Source organism: Stegostoma tigrinum, chromosome 11, assembly GCF_030684315.1.
Source record: "Stegostoma tigrinum isolate sSteTig4 chromosome 11, sSteTig4.hap1, whole genome shotgun sequence".
Classification (NCBI taxonomy): domain Eukaryota; kingdom Metazoa; phylum Chordata; class Chondrichthyes; order Orectolobiformes; family Stegostomatidae; genus Stegostoma; species Stegostoma tigrinum.
The window spans coordinates 6,976,646-6,997,732 of NC_081364.1; the positions used below are offsets into that span (position 1 = coordinate 6,976,646).

The window sequence follows — 21,087 nt, forward strand, 5'->3', positions numbered from 1 at the left end:
CGAGATGGCAAAGTGGGACTTTGGACACTTCCCTGAACTGGGAAAATGGAGGAAGGGTTTAATGCCTCAGCTGAAAGATGGTACCTCTGACAATGTGGCACCCAGCCCAGCACCAGTGGGTCGGCGTAGATTTCTGATTTGATACTTTTGGATGCTTTACAATACTCAAGACCAAGTCCTTTGTACCCCCTTTGGATAAAACTGGAGAACTTTTTGAAGTAGACGTAGGGACAGGCTACACTGAAGTTTGAGTGGAGGGGTGAGCAAGGCTGTCAAATTTGAGTCTCCCTGAGGAACAGTGGGCAAATGGCCTCTTTCTGTGCCAGAGCTTATCAATTTGGGCGGCACGGTGGCTCAGTGGTTAGCACCGCTGCCTCACAGCACTGGGGACCCGGGTTCGATTCTACCCTCGGGCGACTGTCTGTGTGGAGTTTGCACATTCCCCCCGAGACTGTGCGGGTTTCCTCCGGCTGCTCCAGTTTCCTCCCACAGTCCAAACGTGGGCAGGCTAGGGTGGATTGGCCATGAGGAAATTACCCCATAGTGTTCAGGGATGTGTAGATGAGATGAGTAATAGGGGTATGGGTCTGCGTGGAATGCTCAAAGGGTCAGTGTGGACTCATTGGGCCGAAGGGCCAGTTTTCACAGTGTAGGGGATCTATCTATGATCTATGAAAACACTTGATCTTGTCTGATCTTGGAGTGAAAATCAGTAGATAGTAAGAACTGCTGATGCTGGTGTCAGAGATAACACAGTGTGGAGCTGGATGAACACAGCAGGCCAGGCAGCATCAGGGGAGCAGGAAGGCTGATGTTTCGGGCCTAGACCCTTCTTCAGCTAGGCGCTCTGGGATGGGTGTGAGACTGGCACAAGGAATGAGGTGTCAAAACCCAAGTGCTGCTATCCCCCTGTGGACCTCTAGTATACCAAGTGTTAGCAGAAGCCACTGTTGTCGGACTGCAATTAATCACTGGATGCCTTCCTCTCTCCTTTGAGATAAATAGTGTATCCTGTCATTGGGAACGCTAGCCTCTCAATGTCAGAGAATCCTGGCTTATTCCACAGCCTGGGCCACTGTGCCCTGCAGCCTGGTCAGGAAGATGAATATTCTACTCATTGCCTGGACCTGCTCAGCTTTCGATAGATCCTCATCTTCTCTTTCTCCAAAACAGGAAAACTGTTTCCTATTCAGTGGTGCTTCCAGATTGTGCCTTGTTTCCTGGGGTTAACTTGTCAAGAATTGGGCCATTATTCATGAGAACTTGGCAGAATGAGTGGTGACCGAATTGTAACATACAAGATTTTAAGGACATAGTAGGAACTGCTGATGCTGGAGGATCTGAGATAACAAGGTGTCGAGCTGCATGAACACAGCAGGCCAGGCAGCATCAGAGGAGCAGGAAAGCTGACGTTTCGGGTCAGGACCCTTCTTCGTATTTGAAGCAGATATAGGAACAGGCTACACTGTAGTAAAATCTGTACAGATTTTTCTGAAGAAGGGTCCTAATCCGAAATGCCAGCTTTCCTGCTCCTCTGATGCTGCCTGGCCTGCTGTGTTCCTCCAACTCCACACTGTGTTATCAATGAAAATGTTCTTTTCTCTTTTCTCTAACTTTGTAAATTGTTCATTCCCCCCAGGTTACAGATGGATCTTTGATAGCACTTGTACCGAAACAGACCTCAGCATATAATATCTCCAATTCCTCCACCTTCACCAAGTCTCTCAGCCGTTACGGTGAGTGTGGTGCAGAGTGCGATCAGCATTGGATAAAGGAACAGTTGACGTTGTCAATGTTGTATTGTCCCCTCAGCCCGTTTTCAGGAAGGGCAAACAGTCAAAATGCCAAAAATTCAGATGTTAACAAGGCCCTGAGGAAAGCCAACCAAACAGACAGGTTAAAAACCGAAAGAACTCCCTTTACAGCGGATGCTGTAAATCAGAAACAGAAACAGAAATTGCTGGAAAAGCTCAGCAGGCCTGACGGCATCCGTGGAGAGAAACATTCTGGGCCGAGTGATCCTTCCTCAGAATTGAAGTGTTTATATTCCAGAGAGATAGAATTGAAGATAGAATCACAGAGCCATTCGGTAGAGAGACAGGCCCTTCTGCCCATCATGATAACAAAGTGTGGAGCTGGATGAACACAGCAGGTCTGTGCTGACCAACAAACACCAAGCTACCCTAATCCAATCTTCCTGCACTTGGTCCACAGCCTACTATGCCCTGGCATTTTAAGTGCTCATCCAGATGTTTCAAATTTGTTGGGAGTGTACCAGCCTCCAAAACCCTTTCAGGCAGCAAGTTTCATATTTCTGCCAACGTCAGTTTTTAAAAAAGACCTTTCCTCAGATTCCCCTCAAAACCACTTGATCCTCATCTTAATCTTACGCCCTGTGGTCTTGGACACGTCTGCCATGAGTAAAAGAGATTCTTACGATTTCCCTCTGAAAAGCAGAGCGGTGCTGATAAAATTGAACCTTGTTCAGACCACAACTGGAGAGCTCCGCACAGTCCTGGTCACCGTCCTGTGAAAAAGTTCCTGACGCAATGCAGAGGGTGTGGAAAGGATTTGTGAGGATGAAACCAAGAACGGCAGAGAGCTGGAGAGGGCAAAACAAGCTCAGTATCTTTTATTCCAAAAAACAGAAACTGAGGGGTAACCCAATAGTGGTTGGTAAAATGATGAAAGGGTTTGCCAGGGGCCATGCAGAGAGAATGGGTGTGGAGGGCCAAATGGCCTCCATCTGCAGCATTACACACAAGTGATTCTCCTGAGAGACAGTCCAACTGGAAGCTATCGATGTAAAGCAGTGCCTTAGAATTCTCAGGGTGGATTCTGTACTTTCCCTCAGAGAGGGGAAAGGAGGAACAAACCAGCTGCACAGCCAAATGAGCTAACCGGCCCCAAATTCCACATCTCTGCAACTCACTACCTCAAAGAAAAAAAGTCCTCATGTTCCCACTGGAGGAAGGTCTCACATTCATGCTTGCACGTTTACAGTTAAAGGTAGTTCCCTCTAGCCGGAATGACCCCAAAACCCCACTTGCGTTGCGTCTACTTTGCTCTTAAAGTATTTCTTGGGTTTTGCTTGGCATTTCGTTAACAGCGGGAGGTGAGATTTGCACAGAGCTACAGACAGTGTTAATACCAAAGAATTTTGCAGTTAGATTGGGGGAAGCTACTCAAGTGAGGTCTGAGAGCATTTTGTGCCTTCAGCAGGAGATGACAGCATTTCACATTTATATAGCACCTTTGACATGGTCGAGCATTGCGTGACAATTCTTGAGGACGCCAGGGTGTAACCATACCTGCGCTGACACTGAGCCAGCAAAGGAGATTTGAGTCAAGTTTTAATAAATGGAGGCTAGAGAGTTGGGAAAGCTTAGGGAAGAAATCCAGCGTTTTGAGCCCAGACACCGAATGTACAGATGCCCTTTATCTCTGTTCACGTGCCTGTCTAAATGCTTCTTAAACTTTGCTATCGTACCTGCCTTTATCACCTCCGCTGGCAGCGCATTCCAAACACCTGCCACTCCCCTGTGTAAAATACGTCCCCACATTTTAAACATTCCCCCCTCACCTTAAACCTATGCCCCTTTAGTATTTGACATTTCCACTCTGAGAAAGAGACTCCGAAAATCCACCCTATCCATGCCCCTCATAATTTTATCAGGTAGCTCAGCCTCCTGCGCTACAGCAAAAACAATCCCAGTTTGTCCAGCCTCTCCTTGTAGCTGATACACTCCAATCCATACAACATCCTGGTAAACCTCTTTTGCACCCTGTCCAAAGACTCCACACGGTTCCTATCGCGTGGCGACCAGAATTGTACACATTACTCCAAACGAAAGTTTTACTTCATGACTTTCTAACTTTTATCTTCATTGCCCCGACTGATGAAGGCAAGCATGCCGTATGCCTTCTTTACCACTTTACCCACTTGTGTCACCACTTTCAGGAAACTGTGGACCTAAACCTCAAGATCCCACTGTATATTAATGCTCCGAGTGTCCTGCCATTTACTGTACACTTTCCTCTTGCGTTTGACCTCCCAAAATGCATCACCTCACACTTGAACAGATTAAACTCCATCTGCCAATCCCGTGCCCAAATTTGCAACTGACCGATATCTTGCTGCATCTTTTGCCAACTTTCCTCGCTGTCCACAGCTCCACCAGTTTTGTTAAAAACCAAAGGAACGGCAGATGCTGTAAATCAGGAGCAAAAAAAAACAGAAGTTGCTGGAAAAGCTCAGCAGGTCTGGCAGCATCTGTGAAGAAAATAATCACAGTTAACATTTCAGGTCTGTTCCTCAACAGAACTGTACTGGGGAAGGGTCACCGGACCCGAAATGTTGACTCTGATTCTTTTTTTCTTCACAGATGCTGCCAGACCAGCTGAGCTTTTCCAGCAACTTCTGTTTTTTTGTTCCACCAGTGTTCTTGTTCACCTGTCACCAAATGGTGGTGACCCTTCGCTGCGGCTTGAAAGGCCGAATGTAGGCCTCACACAGGGAAGCAATTGTGAATGCACGAGTTAAAATCCGAGAAGTACTGAATTTTGGGCTGGGGAAGGATCGCACAGACAGAAAGTGGCTCCACTTATAGATAGGGACGGTCTCTGGTTACCATGATCCTAGACAGATGCATGAACGGGCAGGGAGCAGAGGGATACAGATCCTTGGAAAGTAGGCGACAGGTTTAGATAGAGGATGTGGATCGGTGCAGTCTTGGAGGGCCAAAGGGCCTGTTCCTATGCAGTAATTTTCTTTGTTCTTTGATCACAAAGGTACTGAGCTATTTCAGGAAAATTGAGGTTTGAATTGCATGTGGAGACAGGTCATAGGCACTTTGTAATTAACTGAGTAAGGTATTTGTAAAGAGACACCGCTAGATAGTGGGTAGGAAGCAGAGATAGGGAGCACTGCATTCTGCAAATAAACCCATTTGAAGAGAGATATTAGTGGCAAGTTTCATACCATCAGCTTGTTCAGGGTTGAGTTAACATGCGTCACTCAATCTCCATCCAGCTGCTGCTGTCAATCTCAGTCACCGATTTGGACAGGGAGTATATTTTAGAGTGTAGTGTTCATCCAGAGGGTGGGACTGTGCAATTCGTTGCTATAGTGGACTGTGGAGGCCAAGTCATTGACAGAGATTGACAGGTTCCTGATTCGGAAGGCAATCAGCAGTTACGGGGAAAAGGCAGGGGAAAGGGTTTGAGAACTATGTCAGCTGTGATTGAATGGCGGAGCAGACTCGAGGGGCTGAATAGCCTAATTCTGCTCCAGTATTTTGTGGCTTTATGGTGCTACTAGAATTCCATCATCTTCTCCTCCCTCTGCACCTTTTCACAGAGAGTATGTTGCGCACTGCCAGCAGCCCAGATAGCCTGCGGTCTCGAACGCCCATGATCACCCCAGACCTGGAGAGCGGAACCAAACTCTGGCACCTGGTCAAGAACCACGACCACATGGACCAGAGGGAAGGGGACCGAGGTAGCAAGATGGTGTCTGAGATCTATCTGACCCGCCTCCTGGCCACCAAGGTGAGTGGCGCCTGTATCTGTGACAGATCACGGCTTCGGTTGCTTGGAGGGAAGTGTATTAGCTGCTGAGCCGTGACTTGGCACCAGTGTGGGTGAGCTCATCACCAACTGACCAGGGTGGAAAAGATCTGATTTTAAAATACACAGCCTTTCACACAGACTCATTTTCCCCCTTCGGTTTCAGTGTGTCTTCTTACATGCGAGGAATGAGCAAATGAATTGAAGAAAGTCCTCAGGCAAGCCAAAGTCAACATGCCAACCAATCATCACCCATTTGCTCTTGCGGAATAGATTGTGGTTGTTTGAAATTTGGCATTCTTGTGCTTGTCCTGAAAAGTGCAGGATAAAATGCTTTGGATTGTTTTAGGCTGTACTCAAATTCCAGGAAATCAATTCTGCTGGCAACTTAAAGTTCAGCCACTTGCTGTAACTAAGTGTGTTTTGTGCTGTCTGACTAATCCTTCAGTAATTGCAGCCTTTCTTGCATTTGCTTCTCAACTTCCAAACGCTGAAGATACTTCACTATTGCACAATGTCTCACCTTCCCTCAGCTCTTCAGCTGTTATTGTTATTTCTTTCCTTCGTTGAGATGACAGCATCACTGGCTGGCCCAGCGTTTACTGCCCATCCCTAGTTACCCTTGAGAAGATGGTGGTGAGCTGCCTTCTTGAACCACTCCAGATGACGTACTGTAGTTAGACGCACAGTTGCCTTAGGAAGGATTTTGACCCAACAATAGTAAAGGAACGACAATATATTTCCAAGTCAGGATGGTATGTGTTTTGGAAGGGATCTTGCAGGGAGTAGTGTTCCCGTTTATGGTCTATCCTTGTCCTCTGAGCTGGTAGAGGTTACTGGTTTGAAAGATGCTGTTGAGGGAGCATTGCTGAGTTACCGCACGAGACCTGTGTGTGTTGATTTGTTGGCAAGTGGACTGTAATTGGTGGAGGTGCTGCTGTGGCGAAAATTCTAGTTAGACGATGACTGGATGTGGACTGCCGTGCTTAGTTTAAATTAACAGTATAGACTGTTATTTCTCCTTTGCATCATACTCTTGTGAATGCCCTGATCTCTGCAAGTTGGGCAGCTGTGACAGAGAACATCTTTCTTCAACAACATTTGGGCTTAAGAGAACAGGTTAGCCATTCAGGACTAAACTGAGGAGAAATTCATTCACTCTAATGACTATGGTTCTTGTGAACGTGCGGTCATTGAGTGTGTTTAAGACTGGGATTGATAGGTTTTTGGGAATTAGGGAGATTAAGCAGTTTAAAGCTCAGGTGGGAAAGTGAGTTTGAGGTGAATAACCAGACATGACCTCAGTAAGTGGTGAAACAGGCTGAATGGGCTGAGTGGCCTGCTTCTCTGATTACTTATACTCTCATACTTTATATAATTGTGGAACAAAGGTTGTGTGGTGAAGGGGATGCAAAGGGTGGATGAATGAAATCAAAGTTAATCGAATGTAGTGAGATGATTGGCAGAGAGCTTAGAAATTTTCAGTCTGTTGGATAATCTTTCTATAGTTCACAAGGAGTAGGCATGAGGAGGGACAACAGACACATCAATCTCCATTAAATAGAGAAAAACCTAAAATGGGAGAGACTGCCAACTTAGTTGGAATGTTGGAATAAAGGAATAGGCCATTCAAACGCTCTCGGCCTTTCAATTTTGTTTTGTATTTGTTCATCACTTAGAGCATCATTGGTTAGATCAGCATTTGTCATCATTCCTAATTGTCCTGAGAATCTTGCAGTGAGTAGCCTTCTTAAACCCTGCGATTTGGCAAAGGATTGAGGGGTTGGGGTGCACTGATAGCTACGTACACCCACAGTGCTGCTGGTCCTAACTGATCTGCATCTTAACGCCATCTGTCTTGACCACCACGTCTGTTCATAAGACCATAAGACATAGGAGTGGAAGTAAGGCCATTTGGCCCATCAAGTCCACTCTGCCATTTAAATCATGGCTGATGGGCATTTCAACACCACTTCCCTGCACTCTCCCCGTAGCCCTCGATTCCTTTTGAGATCAAGAATTTGTCGATCTCTGCCTTGAAGGCATCCAACGCCCCGGCCTCCACTGCACTCTGCGGCAATGAATTCCACAAGCCCACCACTCTCTGGCTGAAGAAATGTCGTCTCATTTCAGTTTTAAATTTACCCCCTCTAATTTTAAGGCTGTCCCCACGGGCCCTAGTCTCTCCGCCTAACGGAAACAACTTCCTAGCGTCTACCCCGTCTAAACCATACATTATCTTGTAAATTTCTAATAGATCTCCCCTCAACCTTCTAAACTCTAATGAGTACAATCCCAGGATCCTTAGCCGTTCATCATACGTTAAACCTACCATTCCAGGGATCATCCGTGTGAATCTCCGCTGAAAACGCTCCCGCACCAGTATGTCCTTCCTGAGGTGTGGGGCCCAAAATTGGACACAGTATTCTAAATGGAGCCTAACTAGAGCCTTATAAAGCCTCAGAAGCACATCGCTGCTTTTATATTCCAACCCTCTTGAGCTAAACGACAACATTACATTCGCTTTCTTAATTACGGACTCTACCTGCAAGTTAACCAGCAGAGAATCCTGGACCAACACTCCCAGATCCCTTTACACTTCTGATTTGTGAATTTTCTCACCATTTAGAAAATAGTCCATGCCTGTATTCTTTTTTCCAAAGTGCAAAACCTCACATTTACTCACATTGAATTTCATCAGCCATTTCCTGGGCCACTCTCCTGAACTGTCTAAATCTTTCTGCAGCTTCCCCACCTCCTCAGTACTACCTGCCTGTCCACCTATCTTTGTATCATTGGCAAACTTCGCCAGAATGCCCCCAGTCCCTTCATCCAGATCATTAATATATAAGGTGAACTGCTGTGGCCCCAACACTGAACCCTGCGGGACACCACTCGTCACCGGTTGCCATTCCGAAAAAGAGTCTTTTATCCCAACTCTCTGCCTTCTATCAGAGAGCCAATCCTCATCCCAAGCCAGTAGCTCACCTCGAACACCATGGGCCCTCACCTTGCTCAGCAGCCTCCCATGAGGCACTGTATCAAATGCCTTTTGGAAGTCTAGATAGATAACATCTACTGGGTTTCCCTGGTCTAACATACTTGTTACCTCTTCAAAGAATTCTAACAGGTTTGTCAGACACAACCTCCCCTTACTAAAACCATGCTGACTTGTTTTAATCTGACCCTGCACTTCCAGGAATTTAGAAATCTCATCCTTGACAATGGATTCTAGAATTTTACCAACTACTGAGTCATAACTCAAGAAAAAAGAGGGAAGGCAACTGTCATGTAACTAGCTCCTTCTAACACCCTGTATATGAGGCTTTAGGAAGATGATCAATGGGATCTGTGGAATCCAGTCTTAGACTGTGCTCTAATGTGGTTGAGGGGAAGTAAATTGCGTGTGCAAATTCAAAATGGCGCTGACTTTGGATGGTTTTACCCTTCCAGGGAACCCTGCAGAAGTTTGTGGACGACCTCTTTGAGACAATATTTAGTACAGCACACAGGGGCAGCGCCCTCCCTCTTGCAATCAAATATATGTTTGACTTTCTGGATGAACAGGCCGACAAACACCTGATCACCGACCATGATGTGCGACATACCTGGAAGAGTAACTGGTGAGTGTCCATCTTGGAATGAGCCTGAACAGGAGGAGGGCAAAGTATCTCTTGGATCGCAACTGGGCAGCTCTGGAGTAAATATCGGAATGTCTGAGTTGTATGGCCAAGACCAGGGCGGCACGGTGGCTCAGTGGTTAGCACTGCAGCTTCACAGTGCTAGGGCCCCAGGTTAGACTGCACCCCCGAGTGACTGTCTGTATGGAGTTTACACATTCTCCCCGCGTCTGCATGTGTTTCCTCCGGGTGCTCCGGTTTCCTCTCACAGGCCGAAATTGTGCAGGTTAGAGTGGATTGGCCATGGGAAATTGCCCTGTAGTGTCCAGGCTGGATGGGTTAGCTATGGGGATTGCAGGGCTATGGGGATGGGGGCATGGGGGAGCTGGGTCAATGTGGGATGCTCTTTGGAGGGCCAGTGTGGACCCGATGGGCCAAATGGCCCACTTCCACACTGTAGGGATTCTATGATGAACAATCTTGTGCACCCTTTGGTTTCACTCAATGTTTGAAGACTCCCAATGACCCTGGGAGATCTGATGGTTCACAGTCATCTTTTATGAGCCACTAATCTAGAGCTGGTTAGAAATGTTCCAAACTCATAACTTCCCAGCTTCAAAACAGCCCTCATCCAGGTGAGTATGGAGAAATTGCAATATGGTTTGAATTTGCATGAGCAATATTGACATTGACAATCTGGAATTGAAATCCAAACGTAATAATGGCGATCATTAAACTTTTATATCGTCTCTAAAACCATTTCATTTACTGATGTCCTTCAGGAAAATGTGTCCCTGCCTGGTCTGGCCTACACGTGACTCCAGACCCAAAGCAATGTGATTGACCCTAACTGCCCTCTGAAATGGCTGAGCAAGCTGTTCAGTTTACGGGAAATTAGGGATGGACCAAAATCTCTGGACTTGGCAGCAAATTCCACATCCTAAGAATTTTTAATTCCGTTGTTCAAGGGATGAGGGCATCACTGACAAGGCCAGAATTTATTGTCCATCCCTAATTGCCTCTCCACATCGCTGTTGGTCTGGAGTCACACATAGGCCAGACCAGGTAAGGATGGCAGTCTCCTTCCCTAAAGGCCATTAGTGAACCAGATAGGTTTTCCGAACAATTGACAATGGATTCATGGTCATCATTAGACTCTTATTTTCCAGTTTTTTAAAAAAATTGGATTCGACTTCCACCATCTGCCATGGTGGGATTCAAACCCATGTCCCCAGAACATTACCTCGGTCTCTGGATTAACAGTTGAGTGATAATACCAATGGGCCACACCTCCCATTAAGTGAATAAAACAAAGAATTTTTACAGAGTGCCACAGTTCTATACAGTTGTAGAATGGATGAAATGATAGTCCATTTACTAGTATCGGACCCTAATCTCTGAGATTGCACTGCTTTGGGAAAACATTCATATGAAAAGGCATAGACATGGGCAAGATGGACTGAATGGCATCCTTCCACGCTATCAGACACTTGCTGTTGAAATGCGGCTGTGTTTCATACATTTATTTTGTCTGCACACGGCTTGTATATTGTGTGCCTCAGCGGGATTTACATAAAAGGTACAACTTCAATCCCAATGTCCTGCCCTCTCTTCCAGTCTGCATTGTTCCAGAGGATTTGGTAAAATATTGGCAGGATGGTTACTGGAATTTTGATGTCGCTTTTTTAACCTTTTATTTGCTTTGTCCCTCTAGTCTACCTCTACGATTTTGGGTGAATGTTATCAAAAATCCGCAATTTGTGTTTGACATTCACAAGAACAGTATTACAGATGCCTGCCTCTCTGTGGTAGCCCAAACTTTCATGGACTCCTGTTCCACCTCTGAGCATAAACTGGGCAAGGACTCTCCCTCCAACAAACTACTGTATGCGAAAGACATTCCAAACTACAAAAACTGGGTGGAGAGGTAAGCACAAAGCTATCTGCTTTCACTGGGTGCTACTCGCTTGCGTGCGGTAGGAAGAATAGGGCCCACACCTATCCCACAAACAGCATTGTTAAAGTCGAAACTCACCTCGTGATTTCATCTGAAATGGAAACATTGGAACAAAAAGAGGCCATTTGCCCTCAAACCTGTTCTGTCTTGGCTGATCTCTACCTCAAATCCCATCTCCCCGCCTTCGTGCCTTATCCGTTGCTCGACAGAAATCTTGAAAAATCAGGTTCTGAAGGAGGGTCACTGTACTCGAAATGTGAGCTCTGTTTCTGTCTCCACAGATGCTGCCGGGCCTGCTGAGTTTCTCCAACAATTCCTGTGGTCGTTTCAGACGCGGTCCGTTGTTTCATTGACTGGAATCTTGTTGATCGCAGCCACAGGTTCCTCTGTACCTGCAACAGCCTTGTTTTTGTTGGGGGAGCAGATGGGGTTTTGTGAAACAGTGGGCGGGGTACTCGGTGTTCCACATTTTCACTCCCTGTGAGTTGGAGAAAATGCTTCCTGACTGCAGCCTTGGGCGGACTGGCCCAGGTTTCCAGTGGAATGCCCTTGATCTGGACTCCCACACCAGCGGAAATGGTTCTCTCTCTCTCTCCCTCTCTCCCTATCTCCCTCTCCCCTCTCTCTCTCTCTCTCGCTTTCAGCCCGATTAAATTCTTCAGTCAGTTACAACTCTTCAGTTGGATTACCTCTAAATCTTCCATGCCTAAGGAGATCAAAGCCTAGCCTGTTCTGCCCCTGAAAGAGACCCTTTTACTTCCACTGTCTCCCAATCAGAGATGTTAAAAAACTGTAAAGTTATACAGCAAACCCTAACCCTAACCCTGACCCTGATTCGAACACTAACCCTCGCCATAATCCTGGCCCTAACCCTGACCCTGATTCGAACACTAACCCTCGCCCTAACCCTGACCCTAACCCAGCCTGGCCCTAACCATGACCCTAACATTGACCCTGACCCTAACCCTAATCCTGAACTTAACCTTAACTCTAACCTTAACCCTGACCCTAACTCTAATCCTAAACCTCTCCAATTTCCTTCAACGTTGTTAACCCAGATTGAAGTGATCACAATTGGGCTGCATCTTAATGTACAATGCTGCCTTTTATATACAACGTAGCCTTATCTTAATGCTTCATGGAATTATTAATCATGGACCTACCAATTAGAGTCACAGCAGGCTTTCAGCCCTTTGAGCTAGCTCCACCATTCAGTAAGATGGTGCTTGATATGTTTATTCCAGCGGCCTATCCCCCGATCACCTCTGACTTGCCTTCCAAGAAGCCAGCCACCTCCAGTCTTGAAAATATTCAAAGACTTGGCTTCCACCAGATTTTGAAGATTGTTCGCAAGGACGTACAACCCTCCGCAAGAAATTTTTCTCCTCATCTCTTGTTGTTTTGCTCAAGTGCAGATGTTTTGACGTCTTTTTGCCTTTGTTAAGTTGTTAAGTACTGGTCGTCGTCGAACACTGACCATCGCATCCCACAAACACCAAGAGAAATAGGTGACACGGACTTGAGGAGAATTCTTTGTTTGTCTTTGAATAGTCCTGTGGGATCTTTCTGATATCCAGAGAAGTGGCTATATTTAGGGGATTTGATGTCTGAGTGCTATTATCGCTGGATTGTTAATCCAGAGACCCAGATAATGTTCTGGCAACCTGGGTTTGAATCCCACTACGGCAGATGGTGGAACTTGAATTCAACAAAAAATAATCTGGAATTGAGGGTCTTGTGAAGATCATGAATCCATTGTCGACTGTCGGGAAAAACCCATCTGGTTCACTAACGTCCTTCAGGGAAGGAAACTGCCATCCTTACCTGGTCTGGCCTACATGTGACTCCATGCCCTCAGCAATGTGGCAGACTCTTAACTGCCCTCTGGGCAATAAATGCTGACCTAGCCAGTGACACTGTCATCCCATAAATGAATAAAGAAAACTGCGGCACCTGAAGGGGAGTGTGCCCTCCATGTTTCACTGGCGCACCAGGCTCATTCACCACATTAGGGCCCATAAGCTCCTGCCCAGAAGGTGCGAGTGCATTCCTCTTAACCAAACACCACACATCAGTTCAAGGTCAGTGTGTTCCCTTGGAGTGGAAAGCCACTCCAGATGAGTTCGTGTCCCGTTGTATCTCCTAATTTTACGAAAATTCCCATAAATCCTTGATTCAAAAATCAAAACAAAATAAAAAGAGGTCAAAGTCAATGCGTTACTTAGAGTCAGGGAATCACACAGCACATAAACAGATCCTTTGGTCCATCCTTCCCTAGCCCACCAGATATCCTAAATTAATCTAGTCCCATTTGCCAGCATTTGGTCTACACCCCTCTAAACTCTTCTTTTTCATTTGCCCATCCTGATGCCTTTTAGTTGTTGTATATACCAGCCTCCACCACTTCCTCTGGCAGCTCATTCCATACACACACCACCCTCTGCGTGAAAAAGTTGCCCCTCAGGTCCATTTAAATCTTTCCTTCTCACCGAAACCTATGCTCACTAGTTTTGGATTCCCTCATGCAGACCTAAACTATTCACCCTGTCTGTGCTCCTCGTGATTGTATAAACCTGTTTGAGGTTTATAAACTGCTCAGCCTCCACCGCTCCAGTGAAAATAGGCCCAGCCAATTCAGCCTCTCCCTATAGCTTAAACCCTCCGACTTCTGGCAACGTCCTTGTAAAGCCTTTCTGAACCCTTTCAGTTTCGCAGCAACTTCTAGTGACTACACTTGCTTGGTTGTTGAGAACGATTTATTGAGGAACAGCTGCAACCATATCCCTCTCCTCTGACTCCCCCAGCACCACGCCACTCCCAACCCCCATCCACACCTTTAATAACCATAAAAATACACTCACTTTGAGTTAATCTCTGTGTTTTGTAGGCATTACATAATGGGCAGTGCAGGCTTTCCAACAATCTCAAGGGACCCTATTGATCCCAGTAGTTTGAGGATTAAGGATAAATTTGAATGGTAGTTAGTCTGTTGATAAACTGCTAACCCATTAAGTCCCCATGCCTCCCCCCCACAATGCCACCAGTTTGGGACCACCTCTGCTTTCTGTCTGAGAAGCCTAAGGGTGGTAACTCTGTGCTTCCCAAAATCTTTTATCTCTGCTGAAGCCCCAAACTGGGGCTTGAGAATTGTTATGCCCCTGGAAGAGCAGGGGGGGGGGGGGGGGGGGGGGGGGGGGGGTGGTGCGCCATGGGGAGGGGAGTGCTGCTGGAGACGGAGCACAGATGATAAAATTTCAAGTAGAGCTGCATGATGACTATTATTGTCTGACAGCCCCTGACCCCCACACCCAAACACATCAGCTCCTGACCCCCCTCCGCTTGGGGGGAAATCCCACGATGCACCTTGGGGAGTGAGATGGAAAATAGAGCTGAAGCCATGGTTGTACTGAAGAGCCAAGCTTGATGGCTTGTATGATCTATTCCTGTTGCAGTGTTCTTATCTGGTCTCCGAATCTGTGGTTGAAACTGATGTTGCGAGATGCCGTGGTTACATCCATCATTTGGCCGTCAAAAGCTGTGAATTTCGCTCACTTTCTCACCGTGTTTTGGCACAGATACTACGCAGATATCTCCAAGATGCCCGTGATCAGTGACCAGGATATGAGCGCTTACCTGGCCGAGCAGTCACGACTACACTTGAGCCAGTTCAACAGCAATAGTGCACTGCATGAGATCTACACTTACATCAACAAGTACAGAGACGAGGTAAGAGCTTCAGGAGTACTGTTATCTGAGCATTCCCCTTTGCCCTTGTGTCTAGGTTCAGCACTTACTGCCCATCCCTAAGTACCCAGATGATAGTAAAGTGTCAACCATATTGCTGTGGGTCTGGAGTCACATGTAGGCCCGACCAGGTAAGGATGGCAGTTTCCTTCCCTAAAGGACATTAGTGAACCAGATGGGTTTTCTCAACAATGTTTCTACCAGGTCAGTAGTGGGATGTTCACTATAATTGCACAACATTCAGTACCATCACAATTCCTTAGGTATTGAAACAGCCCATGTCCATATAGAGTGAAATCTGGACATTATCCAAGTTAGGGCTGACAAGTGGCAAACAACATTTGTGCCACACAAGTGCCAGACAATAAGCACTTGCAACAAGAAAATATCTAACCAATGGTCCTTGACATTCAATGGCATCATCATCCATGAATGCCTCACTAACAGCTTCCTGGGGATTACCATTGATCAAAAACCGAACTAGACTTATTCTATAAATATAATGGCTACAAGAGCAGGTCAGAAGCTAGGAATACTGCAGTGAGCAAGTCACCTCCTGACTCCCCAAAGCCTGTCCACCGTCTACGAGGCACTTGCCTGGATGGGTGCAGCCCCAACAACACTCAAGAAGCTTGACACCATCCAGGACAAAGCAGCCACTTGATTAGCACCACATCCACAAGCATTCACTACCTCCATCACCGAAGCTCAGTGACATCAGTGTGTACTACCAAAAGCTACACTGCAGATATCCACCTAGGCTCCTCAGTCAGCTCCTTGTAAACCCACGACCACTTCCCTCTAGAAGGACAAGGCCAGCAGATACATGGGAACACCGCCCCCTGCAAGTTCCCCTCCAAGTCACTCACCATCCTGACTTGGAAATATATCGCTGTTTCTTTGCTGCCACTGGATCAAAATCCTGGAATTCCCTCCCTAACAGCATTACAGAATTACTGACACCATTTGGACTGGGGCAATTCGAGAAGGCACCTCCTCAGCACCTTCTCAAGGGGCAATTGTGGAGGGGAGGCAGTAAAACCCCTGGTCTAGACAGTGACACTCACATCCCATGAACGAATAAAAAAGAGCAATACTGACCTAGAGCCCACCACTTCCAAACGTGCTGGGAGCAGGCACCTTCAGCGATGTAAGCAAAGCAAGATGGCATGAATTAAGGGGAATAAGTTTGCAGGGCCCTCTTGTGGTAGTGTCTCTACCCCTGGACTGGGAGGCCTTGGTTCAAGCCCCACCAACTGCAGAGGTGTGTAATAGCATCTCTGATTAGGGGGAAAAAATGTTTAATAATTTTAAGAAAATAATAATCTTGTAGGGTTAGGGGGATAGAGCAACGAAGCAGAGTTGACTGAATTGCTCTTCCATGAGCCAGAAGGACTCAATGGCTTGAATGGCCTCTTTCAGAAGTCTTTGAATTTCTATCTGGGAAGTCAATGAATGTTTTGCAGACGGCTCATATGGAAGCAGTAAATGCATCGGCGAGGTGCATTATCAACGTCAGGTGACAGTGACAAATGATTCAGTCCCTCTCCTGCATGGCTCATCACCTTCTTTATTGCATTTGAAAGATGGAGTGCATGTTTCTGGGCTTGTACCTGGCTTTGAGGGAGGCCTAAGAGCCATCTCCTAATTGGGTCCCTTGTTGGCCTATAGTTTGGCACAGAGTTAACTCCAATATCACAATGAAGCGGCCAATCTGTGAATAAGTTGTTTTTCAAATAAATCACTGTGTCATTGCGACTCGCCTTAAGTAAGCAAGCTTGGTAGTGTTTACATATGGAGCTATTTACAAACTTACAGCATTTCAAAACTAAATTTGACATTCCGCTGAGCCAGACTGAAGAGCAAATGGGGAGGCATAGGTCATTTTGATTCTTTCTAACCAACTTGATCCACGATGCTATGACACACCTCTGGAGCAGCTGGGACTTGAACCCAGGCCTCCCTGTCCAAAGGTAGGGACAGTACCAGCACACCACAAGAACCATAAAGATGGTAGTGAAGTGTCTTACAATCAAGAGGGCACTGGATGTTTATTTGCATGTTGTAAGGAGTGAAAGGACAGGAGATAGGCACTAGGTCAAGGATGATGATTTAATGCGCTAGTGCAGACAGTAGGAGCCCCAATGGCCTCCCTCAGCACTGTGACACATCTGTGATTCTATGAGTGACAATCTCCTCGCAATATGGACCACACTGGGTACCAAAACCACATCGCCATTGAGACTTCATCCTGAGTCGATTTCTATAGACAGCTCAGCCATGGGTGAAAGAGAATTTGAACTGTGAAAAATTATACAGATGAGCTCCTCTCTGATTGCACTTGCCTTTAATATCTCTATCTTTTGGGAAGTCTGTGATTCCTGTTGTGAGCAGAGTTGAGTTTATGGTGAGCACCCACAGCACACAGCGCATATAACAAACTTAACGGGAACAAATAATGTTGTGTCTGGGTTGTGCTGGCTGCCGGAGCAAGTTAAGATTGGGGATTCTGTGGTGAAAATTCACCTCATGTCTCCTTAAAACCTGTACCTTGTAGATAGTGGACATATCAGGGGTATTAGGGGAACTGAGTGCAGCCTGAGTGACGCTCACAAAGCTCGATGAGATCCAGCTTAGTCAATATTCATCCGCTTCACCCCCTTCAACATTCACCCCCTTCAATGTTCACTCCCTTCACCACTGACACTTAGTCACACTACAAGACACACTGCAGTAACTCATCTCTGACGGCACCTTCCAAATCCATGAGCACTTCCATCTAGAAGGACAAGGGCAGCAGATACATGGGGACAGCACCCCCTTGTAACTTCTCCTCCGAACCACTCACCATCCTGACTTGGGAAATACATTGCTGTTTCCTCAGTGTCGCTGGGTCAAGGTCATGGGACTCCCTCCCCAACACCATTGTGGGCCTGTCTTTGCTACAAGGGGTTGAAGAAGACAGCACATTGTCACTTTTTCCAGGACAATAAACGCTGTTGAAATTACATTCCTGTTCCCTGAATGAATAAAGAAGAGACAGGAAAGTTTTCTATGTCTGGGAGCTTGCTGATGTTATATCTGGGGACTGCTGTGGATTCAGTGATTGTTGTGAATAGCCACTGACTGCATTAACATTGCAGCTCATGGGTACCATGATGGCAGAAGCTGAACTAGATAGGCATCGATTATTTCATGTTGAGTGCTGACCTACATTCATTGCAGCCTTTCATCTCTTCCCCTATCTGGCCATAAACTCAGTCCTGTCACCCTCACCATTGAATCCCTAATCAGATAGAATCGCCTTATTTTTTATTCAACCTCTTAAAATTTCTTCCATTCACTGCCCAACTCCTTGTAGGTCACTGGGTAAGAATTGAAAGTCCAGAATTGCTTTTATTATATCTCTTCCTCTAGTTGGTTGAGTCTCACTGATTCATAAATTTTACTGTGACTTTTCTGCCCTACGCCTTTGGTTATAAAACCCACAAAGCCACACGAGGAACAGTAATACCTTGGAAAATTGCAACGTGTTCCTCCCACTCTTCCAAGTCATCAGTTTGTGGGCTATTGTATGTTCTGGCTGAAGGGCACTGGTCCTGCAGTGGGTTAGTATTCCTACCTCTGGGCTGGAAGATCCAGGCTCAAATCTAATTTGCTGCTGTCCAGTGGTGTGTCACAACACATCTGAACAGGTTAGATTAAAAACATCTGCAACCCACCTGGACCTGAGAAGGGGTTTACCTGACAGATCAAGTCTGCATTGCCTCATTCAAGGAGCAATCCATTTAGGATCTTTCCCCATGTTCCTGATTTCCTTTTTTTTTCATGTGTTTATCTCACTCCCTTTCACACGCCACAGTTTCAATCTGTGTTCACTGCCCCATCAGGCGGTGCATTCCAAATCTTAAACACTCACCACATGGAAATATGGCAGTGACACAGTGCCACTGCCTCAGCGCCAGGGACCTGGGTTCAAATCCAGCTGCGGGTGACTGTGTGCGTTGAGATTGTATGTTCTCCCTGTGTCTGCGTGGGTTCCTTCCTATAGCTCAAAGCAGGTTAGGGTAGATTAGCTGTGGGAATTGCAGGGAGAGGGTAGATGTGGGTGGCTCAGTGGCTCAGTGGTGAGCACTGCAGCCTCACAGCACCAGGGACCCGGGTTCGATTCCAGCCTCGGCTGATTGTCTGTGCAGAGTTTGCACATTCTCCCCGTGTCTTCGTGGGTTTCCTCTGGGTGCTCCGGTTTCCTCCCACAGCCCAAAGATGTGCAGGCTAGGTGGATTGGCCATGCTACATTGCCCATAGTGTTCAGGGTGTGTGGGTTATAGGGGGATGAGTCTGGATGGGATGCTCCAAGGGGCAGTGTGGACTTTTGTTGGGCCGAAGGGCCTGTTTCCACACTGTAGGGAATCTAATCTAACATAGAACAGTACAGGCCCTTCAGCCCACAATGTTGTGCCAAGCTTTTACCTTAAACCTAAGGTCCGTCTAACCTTCACCCCTACCTTATACTATCATCCATATGTCTATCTAATAGCCGCTTAAATGCCCCTAACGAGGCCGACTCCACCACCCTCTCCGGCAATGCATTCCATGCCACTACCACTCTCTGAGTAAAGAACCTACCTCTGACGTCTCCCCTATATCTACCTCCACTCACTTTAAAACTATGCCCCCAGGTAATACCTATCTCCACCCTCGGAAAAAGTCTCTGGCTATCCACTCTAGCTGTATTTCTGATCATTTTGTACACCTCTATCAAGTCACCTCTCATCCTTCACCATTCTAAGGAGAAAAGCCCTAGCTCTCTCAACCTTTCCTCATAAGACCTTCCTTCCATTCCAGGCAACATCCTGGTAAATCTCCTCTGCACCTTTTCTAACGCTTCCACATCTCATTCCGATGAGGTGACCAGAACTGGACACAATACTCCAGATGTGGCCGAACCAGGCTTTTGTATAGATGGAGCATAACTTCACGGCTCTTGAAATCAATCCCCCTGTTAATAAAGCTAACTCACCATATGCCTTCTTAACAACTCTGTCCACCTGGGTGGCAGCTTTCAGGGAACTGTGAACACGAACACCAAGATCCCTCTGCTCCTCCACACTGCCAAGGATCTTTCTGTTAATCCTGTATTCTGTTTTCAAATTTGTCCTTCCAAAATGAACCACCTCACACTTTTCAGGGTTAAACTCCATCTGCACCTTCTCAGCCCAGCTCTGCATCCTATCAATGTCCCTTTATAACCTAGAACAGCCCTCCGCACTGTCTGCAACGTGACCCACCTTCATTTCGCCCACGAACTTGCTAATCTACCCTTCCACTCCTACATCCAAATCATTTACAAAAATCACAAATAGAAGAGGGTAGGGGAGAGGTCCGTGTGGGATGCTCTTCAGAGGGTTGGTGTGAGCTAGATGGGCTGAATGGTGTGCTTCCACACTGTAGGGATTCTATGATTCACATTATCCTTGGTTTTCTGCCAATCTGTACCTACTGCTTATTAACCTTTCAGCCATTGAAAGCCGTTGCTATATTTTTTAACATGGCAGCATCAGTGGAGAGAGAAACAGTCAGCATTTTGAAACCTCTGTGACTTTTCTGAATGCGTCGAAATGTAATTACTGTGTATCCGTCTCCATAGACTGGCTGAGTCCCTCTAGTGTTCTTTGTGTTTGTTTCAGATTTCCTGCATCCGCAGCATTTCGCTTTTGTTCTTTTCTTGTAATTTATCTTTATGATTTTAAACACCTTGATCAGATCTCCCTTTAGTCTTGCATGCTTTAGGGTGAACCCCAGTTTCTTCAGCCCCTGGCTGTAACCTGTGGGAGGTTTCACTTCCCTTATCTTCCCTAAGTGGTGAAGCTCCAATCATAGAACATAGAACATCAACAGTGCAGCACAGTGCAGGCCCTTCGGCCCACGATGTTGTGCCACTTTTACCCTAAACCTAAGTCTATCTAACCTCCACCCCTACCCTATACTATCATCCACATGCCTATGTAATAGCTGCTTAAATGCCCCTAATGAGGTCCACTCCATTACGCTGTACGGCAATGCATTCCACACCCTGACCACTCTCTGAGTAAAGAACCTACCTCTGATGTCTCCCCTATATCCACCTCCACTCACTTTAAAACTATACCCCCTTGTAATAACTACCTCTACCTGAGGAAAAAGGTTGTCCTAACT

At 46.4% G+C, this 21,087-nt stretch overlaps 1 protein-coding gene across 3 annotated transcripts in view; it reads left to right on the forward strand.

Annotated features, from left to right (window-relative positions):
* LOC125460469 (plexin-A1-like) overlaps positions 1-21,087 on the forward strand; it is a 512,196-nt gene that overhangs the window by 483,268 nt on the left and 7,841 nt on the right. For all 3 annotated transcript variants that reach the window (XM_059649731.1, XM_059649733.1, XM_059649732.1), the window contains exons 27-31: positions 1,640-1,736; positions 5,360-5,550; positions 9,022-9,191; positions 10,903-11,115; positions 14,721-14,871. In XM_059649731.1, coding sequence (XP_059505714.1) covers positions 1,640-1,736; positions 5,360-5,550; positions 9,022-9,191; positions 10,903-11,115; positions 14,721-14,871 — 822 coding nt within the window. The remainder of the gene's footprint in view (positions 1-1,639; positions 1,737-5,359; positions 5,551-9,021; positions 9,192-10,902; positions 11,116-14,720; positions 14,872-21,087) is intronic.